At 42.0% G+C, this 15,456-nt stretch overlaps 1 protein-coding gene across 3 annotated transcripts in view; it reads left to right on the forward strand.

Annotated features, from left to right (window-relative positions):
• Positions 1 to 7,158: 7,158 nt before the first annotated feature.
• The window catches only part of fez1 (fasciculation and elongation protein zeta 1 (zygin I)), a 101,658-nt gene continuing 93,360 nt past the window's right edge, over positions 7,159 to 15,456 (forward strand). For 2 of the 3 annotated variants that reach the window (XM_087976478.1, XM_043676871.2), the window contains exon 1: positions 7,159 to 7,599. In XM_087976478.1, the coding sequence (XP_087832604.1) occupies positions 7,265 to 7,599 (335 nt within the window). In that variant the 5' untranslated portion in view covers positions 7,159 to 7,264. The remainder of the gene's footprint in view (positions 7,600 to 15,456) is intronic. The other variant, XM_043676870.2, reaches the window with a different exon arrangement.

Raw genomic sequence — 15,456 nt, forward strand, 5'->3', positions numbered from 1 at the left:
AAAGAACTTAGAGTCATAAAGTCATAGAGATTACAGCACAGAAACAGACCCTTTGGTCCAACATGTCCATGTCGACCAGATATCCCAACCCAATCTAGTCCCACCTGCAAGCACCCGGCCCATATCCCTCCAAACCCTTCCTATTCATATACCCATCCAGATGCCTTTTAAATGTTGCAGTTGTACCAGCCTCCACCACATCCTCTGGCAGCTCATTCCATTCATGTACCACCCTCTGTGTGAAAATGTTGCCTTAGGTCTCTTTTATATCTGTCACCTAAACCTATGCCCTCTAGTACTGGACTCCCCCACCCCAGGGAAAAATACTTTCTCTATTTATCCCATCTATGCCCCTCAGGGTTTTATAAACCTCTATAAGGTCACCCCTCAGCCTTCGATGCTCAGGGTAAAAAGCCCCAGCCTATTCAGACTCTCCCTGTAGCTCAAATCCTCCAATCCTGGCAACATCCTTGTAAATCTTTTCTGAACCCTTTCAAGTTTCACAACATCTTTCTGATAGGAAGGAGACCAGAATTGCACACAATATTCCAACAGTGGCCTAACCAATGTCTTGTACAGCCGCAACATGACCTCCCAACTCCTGTACTCAATACTCTGACCAATAAAGGAAAGCACACCAAATGCCTTCTTCACTATCCTATCTATCTGTGACTCCACTTTCAAGAAGCTATGAACCTGCACTCCAAGGTCTCTTTGTTCAGCAACACTCCCTAGGACCTTACCATTAAATGTATAAGTCCTGCTAAAATTTGCTTTCCCAAAATGCAGCACCTCACATTTATCTGAATTAAACTCCATCTGCCACTTCTTAGCCCATTGGCCCATCTGATCAAGATCCTGTTGTAACCTGAGGTAACCTTCTTCGCTGTCGACTACACCTCCAATTTTGGTGTCATCTGCAATCTTACTAACTATACCTCTTATGATCACATCCAAATCATTTATATAAATGATGAAAAGTAGTGGACCCAGCACTGATCCTTGTGGCACTCCACTGATCACAGGCCTCCAGTCTGAAAAAAAACCTTCCACCACCACCCTCTGTCTTCTACGTTCGAGCCAGTTCTGTATCCAAATAGCTTGTTCTCCCTGTATTCCATGGTATCTAACCTTGCTAACCACTCTCCTGTGTGAAATCTTGTCGAACGCCTTACTGAAGTCCATAAAGGTCACATCTACCACTCTGCCCTCATCAATCCTCTTTGTTACTTCTTCAAAAAATTCAATCAAGTTTGTGAGACATAATTTCCCATGCACAATCCCTAATCAGTCCTTGCCTTTCCAAATACATGTACATCCTGTCCCTCAGGATTCCCTCCAACAACTTGCCCACCACTGACATCAGGCTCACTCTTATATAGTTCCCTGGCTTGTCTTTATCACCTTTCTTAAATAGTGGCACCGCATTAGCCAACCTCTAGTCTTCCAGCACCTCACCTGTGATTATCGATGTGTTCTTGTTATGCAGTATGGGCATTATGAGAGAGGAGATTTTACCTGGGATTGAATGATTGTTCTTCAGATGGTCCCATTCATTAGCATTTCTTATCAGCATCTTGCAGTTTGTTTATCGACTGATTTTAAATCAGCAAGTCGTGTGGAAAACATATGAGCCAAATTGCACACAGTCATTCCTGGTAAATAGCAACAAAATAGGAACAAAGGAACAGGAGAAGACCATTCAGCCCCTTGAAACTTCACTACCGTTCAATTAGACCATGGTTCATGGCTGCATTCTGGAATCTATGTGCAGTGTAAATCATCTATGTATTTGCAGCCATAAAGAATGTGGGACATGTGTATTTGGGTGCTATAAACATTCTGGGGTATTTCACCAAATGCAAGATAAGCAAGAGGCTCATAGCGTCAGGCCACGGAGTCTGCTCCATATAGCAACCTACTGGATAGTCAACCATCCAGGGTCATCCTGAAGGGCCCAGAAATCAATGACTAATCTCTTCAAAATTGCTGAGAGTAAACTGGGAGAAAGGTCAGGGGAGCATTAGACTCATTATTAGAACCTTTTTATCCCAATTCATTTGAGGTTAAGGGTTAAAGACTGTTGTACTTGTTGGGAATAGTTGAATGTGGGAGGTTATGTGATTAACCTCCAGCAACATATTCAACAAGAATGAGTAACTCCAGGAAGACATGAAGAACTGCTCCAGGAAGACATGACGACCTGTAGCAATAAGACTGCCAAGTATTGATTCCGTTCAAGGCATTTGACATGATTAGGACAGCCACTAAAGTTCTGCACACCTATAGCATCATCAAATTCATGACCTCAATTAACTGCTAGATCTATAGAACAATAACTGATAGAGATTTGAACTGGAGCTTGATGCAATTTTTACTTCAGTACGTTAAACTAGATAAACAGTATACATAATGGTTATAATATTATGCATAATGGATATGGCTATGTGTATTGGCTGTTCAATAATTGACTTCCAATACCTGTATCTAGGCTGTAGTTAAGGTTCTATTCTACTGTACATTAGTCAATGTTGCAGGACCTGCTGTTAGATCTGTCCCACTTCTCACTTACTTTACCCCTGGAGTAATCTTGCAGCCAAGCAAGGCATGTCAACACTGGAAGAGGACTCATGAAGCAATTATCCTGCAGCCTCCATGGCTATCACTATTGTAAAAGCATAAAAGAGTGTGTATCCCTTGTCTGTCGTTAATTCCATAATTGTCTGTTAGTAACTCTGAGCTGTTGGCAGAAGAAGGCTCCCGAGCCTTCTTTTCTTCCTTCTTTTCTCACTTCTTCCTTTTTTTTAGTTTTTCTTTTCTCTACTTACCTTCTGGAGAGAACTCAGTCGTGGAGGCAATGGCAGTGATGGCAGCAGCTAGGGAGTTTTGGCGGTTGGCCACGAGATGGCTGGGGTGCCCACACCGAGCTCTGGCAGTCAGCGGCATTGCGGCTTCTTTGAGGTCCGGGGCATGGAATAGGCTGGGGGTCCAAAGCGGGACTCCAGCAAGAGTGCAGGAGCAGGCAGCTTGGGACAACAGGAGGAGAAGGTACAGGAGGAGGTTGAGTCCTTGTGAGGAGTATGAGCCTAGCATGGCCAGACACTTATGGACTGTGGTGTTGAACTATTTACTATGTATCTTTGTTTTTCTACTTTTTAGTAAGAAGGGTTGTAATGTTTAAGTTTTTAACTTTGTTTTCCTTATTTTTCTGCTTTGTACCTAAGATTCTGTTTCTCGGTCCCTTTATAGCTAAGATGGCACCATAAGTGGTGACTTGAAAACTTCTCACTGTACTCATGTGAGTACATGTGACAATAAAACTAATTCAGCTCAATTCTCTTGAATATTTCTTTCCATGCTATATGGTGAATGATGTTGTTCTATTTAGGGTTGAATTCTTACTGCTAGTCATGAATAATTGCACATTAACAGTGAAGTATTAATGTACTGCACATAGGCTTTATCCGAGAAAGTATAACGCACATGAGCACTGAATGTCATGCTTTATATGAATTTTATACCATTGCATATGTTTATTGTTACATATGACTTCATCATGGAGTCTGCATATCTCACGTAAATTAGCAATAACTTTTGATTTATAAAGCACCAATGTTGTAATAAAATTTAGAAGGAATATTTATGATGCATCTCAAATGTTTGATAATCAATCTGTGAGTCTGTTTGGCATTCCCCTGCTGTTCCTTAAAAGGGAAAATAGTGTATTTGAAAACATGCTAAAAATATTAATCTCCGGTTCAGTACCTTGGTATGATTATCAGACAGAATTTGATACTGAGCCACATAGGGATAATAGGACAGGTGACCTTAACCTCGCTTATTTCGTCACTCACTGTATCATTGTGTATAGTTCTGTCACTGTATTACTAAAACCTGTCCACGGTTAACACTCTGACCAGAATGTTGAACGTTTCTGTAATATACATTTATTACATCAAGTCAGCTTTATTTCAGAGATAGCAGTCTTACCTCTAACCCTGGAAGATTGTAAGTTTAAATCCCACTCTAAGACTTCAGCTTATATTGAAGATTGCCACTTCATCACAGTTCTTGAGGGAGAATTGTAAGGTCAGAGGTGGGAATTTGACTCTCGATTAAAAAATATTCAGTACTATTCACAACTCCTTAAATGCCGAGGTAGTCTGTGTCCATACCCAGGTGGACCTGGATAATGTCTGAATTTGAGTTAAGGCAACATGAGTATTAAGAAATGACCATTTTCAATAAATGAAAATCTGACCATTTTCTTTTGACATTCACTCGCATTACAATCACTGAATCCCCCATGATCAACATCCTGGGGGTTGCTATTGAACTTAAAATGAACAGCACTAGCCATAAAAATAGTGTGGCGACAAGAGGAGGTCAGAGGCTGGAAATTCCAAATCCATGACCACCAGCAGCTAGCAAAACAAATGCAGAAAATACAAGGGAATACCACCACCTACTAGTGTCCCTCCAAGCCACTTGTTGATTTGACTTGAAAATAGTTTTTTTTTAAAATTCAGTGACAAGCGCCTCCCCTCCTGATTCCCTGTACTGTATCTACAAAGTGAAATATTCTCCACCTGCCTGGATGAGTTTAGCTCCAACAACATCCAAGAAGCTCATTGGCAACCAGGACAACACAGCCCTCATGATGGGTTTCCCATCCACCACCATCAATATTCACTTCCTCCACCATAATGCACAGTGACAGCAGAATGCACCATCTACACGGTGCACTTCAGTAACTCACCCAGACTCTTTTGATAGCACCTTCCAAACTCACGACATCTACCACCAAAGAGGACAAGATGCACAGGAAGACCACCATCTGCAGATTGCTCTCAAGGTCATCCACCACCCTGACTTGCAACTATATTGCTGTTCCTTCACTGAATTCCCTTCTTTACAGTAATGCACATCACATATATCGCGTATATCTATATTGCATGGACTGCAGAGGTTCAAGAAGGTGGCTCACCATTACTTTTCCAAGGACGATTAAGGATTGGCAATAAATACCGTTCTGGTCAGCAATGTTCACATCCCATGAAAGAATTAAAAACAACAGATGTTTTCTCTATAAAACTGAGTTCTAGACTTCTTAAGATCAATAAGTGAGAAAATTAGTTGAAAATTGAGGGGAAATCTTTGGATTGTTTACTTATACAACTTCAAATAAAACAAACCAATGAAGCAGCAAGATAAAAACTGTTTATTCAAAATAAAATGGTGTACAAAACTCAGATCTTCAAAACAGCATGGTTCCACATGTATATTTATTTTGTTTCTGTCTTCTTCTATCACCTGGAATGACATTTGTCAGGAATAGGAAAATGTTTGGGATTCTGGTGTGCCCTGTACATTGACCAGATAAGCATACCTCCTGGAGGAACAATGTAATTAGAACGTGCATTTCCTTGGGATGCTCAGGGCATTAATAAAGTATAATTAACAGAAGAGATCCCATTAAAAATATCTAAAAGACGATGTAACAATGTCTTGGCGTGGGCTTCAAATTTGCAGTTTTGGCGACAATACTTTCAAATAGAAACAGAAACCAATGTTTTGATTTAACCAGTCTCATAGAAAAAAATCTGTCAATGAGGAACTAAATTCAATCTTGGCATTCCAGGTGACCCAAGGCAAACTGCCAATCCCACATTCTTTATAATCACAAAGAACATCTACTTCAACTTTTATAACATCGCCCACCTTCATCCTGGCCTCAGCTTATCTGCTACTAAAATGCTCATCCATTCCTTTGTTACCTACTCACTTGGCTATTCCAATGCTCTCTTGGTTCACCTCTTATATCCCACACTCATAAAATTGAGCTTAACCAAAATCCTGCCTGTTTCCTAACTCTAACTATGTTCTGTTCTTCCATGCTCATTCTCCCACATTGGTTTCCTACCAACCTATTTTAAAACGCCTCACCCTCTCGCTATATCTATAACCTCCTCCAGCTCTACAACTTTGGAGAAATAGTGGCAAAGTGGTAATGCTACTGGAATTGTAATCTGACAGTTTCATTTCCTGGGGACGTGGGTTCAAGTTCCACCAAAGAAATCTGGAAATTTACAATTCAGTGAATAAATCTGGAGTTTAAAGTTAATCTCATAACGGTAACTGGGGCAACTATCATTGAGTGTGGTACATCAAAATGTTTGGATCACTAATTTTCTTCATGGAAGGAAATTTGCTGTCTTATTTGATCTGGCCTACAAGTGACTCCAGACCCACAGACTGGGCTGGAGAAGGTTACAGGGATAGGGAAGAGGTAAAACCATTTAGAGTATTTATGAGAACTTTTAAAATTAGGGTGTAGCTGGATCTGAAACCCAAAAAAGGTCAATACAGAGGTGATGGCTCAACATGACTTTGGGAGTGAGTTAGCAAATACGCAAGAGAGTTTGGGATGAGCTGATTTCAACCATTATCCTTGGAATTTCTAGGGAAAAGAACATTCTTGTGGATTACACTCTTGCAGGGAGAAGGTGCTGCAATCATAATGTCCTTGGACCAATGCAAAGAGCTTTTGGGGACATGGATTCAATCCCCACCAATGGCAGCTAGTGAAATCGGATCAATGACAAAATCTTGAAATGAAAGCTGGTCTCATAACCACCAGGCTATCATTGATCGATATAAAAACCTATCTGGTTCACCTGAGGGAAGAAAATACACCATCCTCAGCTGGTCTGGCCGAAATGTGACTCCAGATGCACTCAAATGTGGTTGACGCTTAACCTTCCTCTGAAATGTCGGCGTATACCCTTCAAGGGCAAGCCACTCCAATTCAGGGGTAATTAAGGATGGGGAGCAAATGCTACCCTCAATGGTGACCATCCCCTCCCTGTGTCTGAGATTGAGAGGGAGGTTGAGGAAGCGGGGAGCTGTGATGGGGGGGGGGGAGGTGTGGTGTTGGTGGAACTATCCTGAAGCCCTTTCTTGTTACTTTAGCTTGGTCAGGGTCACAGATGGTCATGAGGTCGATTGGCTGAGGTAGTGAAGGGCTGTGCCACTCAACGTACCCCCCCCCCCTTGGGAGGAAAGGCCAGAGTAATCGTGGAGGGAGTGATTCCAGAGAGAGAGGTTGGGAGACACAGAGAGATAGACAGAACCTGCTGTATCTCTCTCTCTCTCTCCAGTCTGAGCAGAGATGATCTCACCTTGTTGAGTGCGCAGTCTCTGGAGCTGGGAGAGCCTCTCTCTCTCTCTCTCGCCAGCTATAGATCTCTTGTTTTCAGGCGCGATGGCAGCTCCTCTCGTCACCCTGGACGAGGAATGGCAGGATTTTTATGAACTGAAGCCGGACCGAGCCGGCGAGCAGGCTCGGTACGAGGCAGAGGACAGTCTGAATGAGCTGGGCTCCCTCAGCTCCCTGGCACTGCCTCAGCCCCTGGAAGAAATGGGCGAACTGGACAATTTCAGCACCGACATCATCAGTTTCAAGTCCATGGAGGACCTGGTGAACGATTTCGACGAGAAACTCAACGTTTGCTTCCGAAATTACAACGAGAAGACGGAGAATTTGGCCCCGGTGAGAAAACAGGCGGCGGAGGAGGAAGAATTGATTCAAGACGACGAGTGAGTAGATTCAGTTTATAAATAATCTCACCGAGATTTATCATTCCAAAGATTGGGGCTTCAAAATGTCATCACAACTGCATTCATTGTAATTGCTTGATCTCTGATGAAATTAACATTGATGCCACTTCTTTGCATACATCCCCCCCCCCCCCCCCCAAATGTATTTATTCCATGGAGTTAAATTAACTCAATGCTGTTTTGATGCATGTGGAAGGTTGATTTGGCAATCCCCCCCCCCCCCCCCCCCAACCATTGTGAGATTTCCCTTGTGTTATTTGTAACCCTGTACTCCCACCGCTTTCACCTGCAGAATAGTGACATTCACAGACACACATAAGAAATACACTGTAATGTCCTGATTGTCCCAATCCCTTGTACAGCACCCTCACTGATTTTGTTTTGAACAGAATGAGATGGGAGATGGTTTGTGATGAACATGTTGAGCCATATATGCGGTGTATAGAGAGAGAGAGAGAGAGAGAGAGCTGCTGTTAGTGTGTGGGAGAGAGATGTTTTACAGATAATCACTGCACCAGACTTCTAAAGGCAAACCCCAGACCCCCAAGGGTTATCCACATGTGATGGGATGCATCCCGCAATGGCCATAAGCTGATACCAGTATTCCCATTTTGAGGCAGTGGTTACCCTGTGGTACATTTTTCCCCAATGTTGTCAGAAGACTTTATCATTTCTGTGTTCTTCCCGTAAAGACAGAGGACAATAAGAAGCTGTGTGGGTTGGCCATGGGAAATGCAGGGTTACAAGGGAAGGGAGGGTGAGTGCGTCTGGGTGGGATGCCCTTCAGGGGCTTGGTGTGGACTCAATGGGCTGAATGGCCTGCTCCAACACTGTAGGGATTCTATGACAGCTGCTTTGAGAATATATCTGGACTGGACAGTGGGCTAGCATTGCCAGCTCAAAGGTGCAACCTTGGCACACAGTGGTAGCAAACTGCTCTGCCTGGCACTGCCCCACATTCACTTACACTGGGAAATCTGCTGCAACATTTTGGAAGCAGACTGCAGCCTGTCCTTTTCCAAGTCCCCAGTTAGTGAGAAAATGGGTGAACTGTAGCAATGTCTCTGTGGGTAAGGGCTTGAATCAGTGCAGCATTCCCATTGCCAGTTTGTGTCACATTGGCTGCTTTAATGAGGGGGCCAGCAATTAACCTCAGTATCTGAGTCTTTGTTACCCATAATGTTAACATCCCTGGTTATCATCCAGCAACCTGGAACATTTGTGTATGCAGTGTCCTGGTATCCATTAAATAACGAAACAGTTATGCCCTGCTATGCCACTTACAACCAAAGTACATGCTGTCCGTTGTTGCTTAGGTTAACATGCTTATTATGGTCATTAACAAGGACTGCCACTGGGCTACAGAATTGTAACAGAGTATATACCTTAAGGAGAGAAATGATGGAAGGACAAATAAATGGTTGGAGGAGCTAATTAGTTATTCATTGGCGATGAGGTCAGGTTTCAAATTATTCAGTGATGTTAAGGAACGATTATTTTAGGATATTGTGGAATGTGGTCTGGAACCTTCATCAGCTCCAATCAAGTTAATAATAGCAAAACAGTGAAACACCTTTACACAGGATCAAGACCATTGTTATTTAGAAATTCCTGCCAGCGCAATAAGTGATTTGACGCTTCCTGAACTAACTGAGTATTCATATCACCTGAAGCAAATGTTAAAGCCCCTTATTGAGCTGTGAACCAGCCGGGCAGCACTCTTACCTTTAAATCTGAAGGTAATTCATCTTGAATTCCACATAGTTTTGAGTCTATCTGCTTCCCCTTCTCCCTATTGAAGAAGTGCCATTAGGTCAGAGATGCTGTCCTTCAGAAGATGCTTGTAACAGGTTGCATCTTATCATAGAAGCCCTGCAGCACGGAAGGAGGCCTTTCAGTCCGACCAAAATCACACCAACCCACTGTTGAGCATCTCGATCAGACCCCCCCCCTCTACTGTATCCTATAACCCCACATTTACCCTGGCCAATCCACCTAACCTGCGTATAGAGTCATAGAGATGTACAGCATGGAAACAGACCCTTCGGTCCAACCCGTCCATGCCGACCAGATGTCCCAACCATGGGAGGAAACCAGACCATCCATCAGAAACCCATGGGAAGAACATTCAAACTCTGGACAGACAGTCGCCCAAGAGTGGAATCGAACCTGGGTCTCTGACGCTGTGAGGCAGCAGTGCTAACCATGCCACCCATCTGCCAGGAATTCTGTAAGGATTCTGTCATTGTTTAAAGAGCCATAATTTATTCAATATCTTTGCTAATAATTCTCTCTGAATGCTAAAATTCTGTTGCATTTGACTATCCAACAACTGAAAAGGTGATGTACAAAGTGCTTTAAGCTATCTCAGTTTGACAGATAATTGTGTCAATGGGGATAAATAATATTGCCTGGGGTTTTCTTCTGCTGCTAGTCCATGTTTTTCTGTCTATTTTCTTTAAATTGTGAGCTGCTGATGGCCAACATGCAAAACCTTGACCAATATTTATTATTGTTCAGCTGTATACCGACACATCATGCTTATTTCATTGGGGACAATTTTGACTTAACCCACTTGTCAAGACTCTGATAGCTTGGGTTCAATGCTGGTTTTACACCACACTCAATTCTGCTCTGTATTCAAGTCATTGTTTGATTAGTTTCAATCACAGAAGGTTTACAAAATCATGAGAGGTATAGATAAGGTGAATGGCAGGTGTCTTTTCCCTAGGGTAAGGGATTTCAAGTATGGGGGGTGTATTTTTAAAGTGAGAAGAGAAAGATTTTAAAAAGACACGAGGGACAATTTTTTAACATAGTAACATAACAGTGTTCATGTGTGGAATGAACTTCCAGAGGAAGTGGTGGACATGGCCACAGTTACAACACTTAACAGGCATTTAGATAAGTACATGTACAAGAAATGTTTTGAGGAGTGTGGGCCAAGTGCAGGCAGCTGGGACTAGTTTAGTTTGTAATTATGGTTGGCATGGGCTGGTTGGATTGAAGGATCTGTTTCCATGCTGTGTGATTCTATGAATTTATGTGTAAAAGCAACGCTGCACCCCATCCAGTGGGGTGGTATCTGACAAGACAAGGTGATAACTCTGATGGTCACTGGAGTGAGGTGGAGTTACCCTGATTTAAGAAAGATATGGTCAGTAATTGGTTCTGTGAGCAGATCTTGACCAGTGAGGCTGGGATCATTTAGTGATCCCTCAGCAAGGTGGTAGAATCAACTGAAGTGAAACAGCGGCCACATCTGTCTGCTCATTAAAGATCCCATGAAAATATGTTTTTTTAAAAAAAAACACATCAGATGAGGTCTCTCTAGAGTTCTGGCAAATAATTAGCCCTGATCCAACAATTTAAAAAAATCAGGAAACTAACACTTCATTCTTTCAAGGGATGTGGATGTCACTGGTAAGTTCAGCATTTGTTCCCCGTTCCCTAATTGCCCTTAAACTGAGTGGCTTCCTCGGGCAGTTAAGACTTAACTACGGATCTGGAGTCACATGTGGGACAGTCCGGGTAGGGGTGGCAACTTTTCTTCTCTCATTAAGGGCATTAATGAATTTGATGGATTTTACAACAATCAATCATAGTTTCTTGGTCACCATTACTGACAGTTAGCTTACAATGCCGGATTTATTGATCAAACTTAAATTCCACCAACTACCATAATGAGGTTTGGTCTCATTTATCGGGGTATTAGCTTGGGCCTCTGATTTTCTACAGAATCAATATTACCACCATATCACACACCCACCTTTGAAAAATACTTGCAATGTGCTCCACTGATTATAAAGCATTAACCACAACCAATGTCAAGACTTTCCTCCTTATTCTTGCTCTGAGAAACAGAAGAATCTCTCCATAGATGTTGCCTCTGTCTGTTATTTGCAATAAAACAGATTGGAGTTCGTTTCAAAGTGATTTCATATCTTAGTATATGCATGCCATTGACTAAAGAACTGAGCTTTATCCCTTAAGAACCGTGATGCTATTTCAATGCTCCATGTCCATGTCTCATCTGCGCCTTACCTCCTGTGTAACATATTACTGCATGATTTTGATTGTCACTACTTGAATATCATGATTTATTTAATGACATTCAGTGGGAGTGAAGGTTAGTGAATGGCATTACCATGACAATGGCATTGCCTTCCCATCTCCCTTTGTGTTGCTGGCTCCACACTGGGTGTACAGAATCATTCAATTTACTTATCAAACAATAGAATGATTGGGGGCAGAAATTTTGATGGACTATGTAGCATAGTCCACACCACTTTCACCTTGAACCCCATTAGAGCAAACAGCAAAAGGTTGACTCAAGATTATTCTTCCTTGAGAGGAGTGTTTGCCCAGTCACCTGTGTCAAGTAGTTCCAGCATATTTTACACATTCTACAGCCACAAAAACAACATGTATTTATGAAGCATCTGTGACATAGTAAAGTGTTGGCTTTATCAGAGAAAATTTCACAGCTAGTTACACAAGGGAATATGAGAAGAGGTAACAGAAGCTTGGTCAAAGAGATGGTTTTTAAAGAATCTCTTGAAAAGGAGAGAAGGGTTGAGGTACTTCGCGAGGAAATTTCAGCCAAGCAGCTGAAGGGACAGACGGCAGCAGTGAGTTGAAGAAAATCAGTGATGTTTTAATCTATACAATTTGCAGATAATGATTTAAATACTAAGACCATGGGAAGGAATAATGGAAGGCCCCAAATCCATTGATTATTATAATATACATTTAAAGGATATGCTCCACGTTATTATTGGGAATTATCAATTACTGGGTAAATTGGTGTATGAAAAAAGTGGTAAGATGTCAACTACATCCTTTACACTGGTGCCATTGTGGGGGACAACAAACTTGGCACAGCTAACTCAGAGGTTTTACACAATTAGCAGTTTAGTCCTGGTCAATATTTATCCCTCAACCTGTATCAAAACAAAATGGCTTATTTTTTACACATTGTGAAACCTCACTGAATGCAAATTAGTTGGATTTTCACTTTGCATGTCAATGATGACTGCATTTCAGAAGCACTTTATCAGTTCTGAAGTGCATTGTGGTGTGCTGTGAGGTTCTGTTGGTGTTAACTCTTCCTTCTGCATGGACTGCAATCTTGTACCAGTGACCGCTATTCAAGTCAGCTCATTTCAACCAATTATGTGACTGTGATGGGCATCAGAGTAAAGTCCAAGAACTGGGTTCAAATCCCATCTGTTCCAGAGCTATGTAATAACACCTCTAATGAGAAAATGTAGTCCTCATTCTGCTGTCAACAGAATGTGAAAGGAGCTATACAAATGTAAGGTTTTCTTTGAGAATTTCTGCTTCTCATCAAAGCAAAACGTGAATGAATTGTGTTTTTGTGTTCGCGATTCTTTATCCCCCATCACCTAACATCAACACAGGGGAAATTGGCAAACAGCAGTTGGCATCTTAGCCATTGTTCCCTCCTCTATCCTGAGGAGACTGAAGTAGTTTGTAATGCTGTCTCTGCGATAAGCTACCTTTGCAAATAGAAAACTAGCAAAATACTGTGGATGCTAGAACTCTGAAATAAAAACAGAAAGACAGCAGTTTTGGGGACAGAAACAGAGTTATGTTTCTGGTCAATGATTTTTGATCTCCAACTGATGGTCTGTTTGCTTTTTACTTCCAATGGATTCTGGAGGAGGGGGATTTTGACTGTCCCTCTCACTTGAAATTGGGAAAACTGGACAGTGAAGTTGCCTCCATCTTTTCCCTGGGATCATCCCTACTCTTCATTGCCTGTGATGTGTAAATGTGATGGGAGCCTATGGTTCTTGTCTTTTGTTCCACTTACCACAGCTTCTTTCAGCTGCCACAAACCAAGTTTATGAACAGGGGGTTCAGGCAGTGTTGATAATTACCCTGAGATGCCCCTTGAAACTGTAGACCGAGGTGACGGTCTTGTCTTCCCTCATATCTGCTTAATGGACCAAAACCAATGGAAGCCTTAATCAGTGCACCAAGCCTGAACTGTGGGTGATTTCTGTTGCATTACATCATTTTTAAAAAGGTTATCTCTCATAGAATATGGATATCACTGGCAAGGTCATGGTTTAATTTTAGTGAACCAGATGAGTTTTTACGATTATCAATGGTAGTTTCATTGTCACCATTATTGGGATAAACTTTCAATTGCAGATTTTTTTTATTAATTGAATGTTAAACTGCATAGTTTGCTGTGCTGGGATTTAATTTCATTGATTCATAGTAATAGAGTCACAGAGATGTGTAGCACAGAAACAGACCCTTCGGTGCAACTCGTCCAGGCTGACCAGATATCCTAAATTAATCTAGTCCCATTTGCCAACATTTGGCCCATATCCCTCTAAACTATTCCTATACGTGTACCCATCCCAATGCCTTTTAAATATTGTAATTGTATCAGTCTCCACCACCTCCTCTGGCAACTCATTCCATGCTCTCACAACCCTCTGTGTGAAAAGAATTCCCTCAGGCCTTTTTAAATCTTTCCCCTCTCACTTTGAACCTATACCCTCTAGTTTTGGACTCCCCTATGGTGGGGAAAAGAGCTTGGCTATTCACCCTATCCATGCCCCTCATGATTTTATAATCCTCTATAAACCTCAGCCTCTGACACTCCAGGGAAAACAGCCCCAGCCTATTCAGCCTCCACCCCATTGCTTAAACTCTTCAACCCTGGCAACATCCTTGTAAATCTTTTCTGAACTCTTTCAAGTTTCACAACACCTTTCCTATAGCTTGGAGACCAAAATATTTATCTGTGTCTTAGGATTGCTAATTAAGGGACAATACCACTACACTACCATCTTGACGCACCTAATGGCATTTTGGCAGTGTCCACTCAAACACATGCTCAACATCACTCCCCCACTTTCATTGAAGTTGCTGAGACTGATATATCAGTGGACATATTTCCACTATTTTCCGTTGTCGCCCAAAGGCATAATTCTTCCATTGTCCTCCTAGGGATCACCAATCATCCTGTAGGAGGAAGCCTGACTGATTTGGAAAGGAGAAAGTGAGGACTGCAGATGCTGGAGATCAGAGCTGAAAATGTGTTGCTGGAAAAGTGCAGCAGGTCAGGCAGCATCCAAGGAGCAGGAGAATCGACATTTCGGGCATGAGCCCTTCTTCAGGAATCATGCCCGAAACGTCAATTCTCCTGCTCCTTGGATGCTGCCTGACCTGCTGCGCTTTTCCAGCAACACAATTTCAGCTCTGATTTGGAAAGGAGCCAGGTCAACTGGACAGCATATCTCTCATAGAAAGTGAAGATGTTCTTTGCACAGTTTCTATCCAGCGTCTAAGTCCCAAGGAGAATATTAAAGACACAACTTCACTGAAGCCAATTTTTAAAAGCCAGTAATGATGTCAGGACATCCCAAAGTGAACCAGCCAATGAAGTCTTTTGGAAGTGTCATCACTGGTCTACGAATACATGATTTGTGCTCAGCAAGGTCTAAAACAGGGCACAATGAGATTGATCATTACCCATTTATTGCTAGGAATTATTTAATTTCCAATCAAACACTATAACTTTGGCAGACACTCTTGATACATTCTGGTTGTCTTTAACTAAAGTCAATTAAAACAACACAATTTTCCTAACTGAGATGTGATAGCACTTTACTTCTGTTGGCTTAATACAGATCAGGGGTCCAATGTGAAACTTCTCCTGGTCAGTATAATTCAAGTGTGTCAGAATAAGTCAGTATTGGTCAAGCTTGCAAATGTGCTTAAACACTGGGTACTGTGGAAATAGAAACTTCCTTCACAGCCCCTTAGATGTTGTATAAAGGGTTTGATCTG

This window comes from Chiloscyllium plagiosum, unplaced genomic scaffold (genome assembly GCF_037043375.1).
Source record: "Chiloscyllium plagiosum isolate Xiang-an unplaced genomic scaffold, Cpla_swu_hap1 HiC_scaffold_29, whole genome shotgun sequence".
NCBI classification, from domain to species: Eukaryota; Metazoa; Chordata; class Chondrichthyes; order Orectolobiformes; family Hemiscylliidae; genus Chiloscyllium; species Chiloscyllium plagiosum.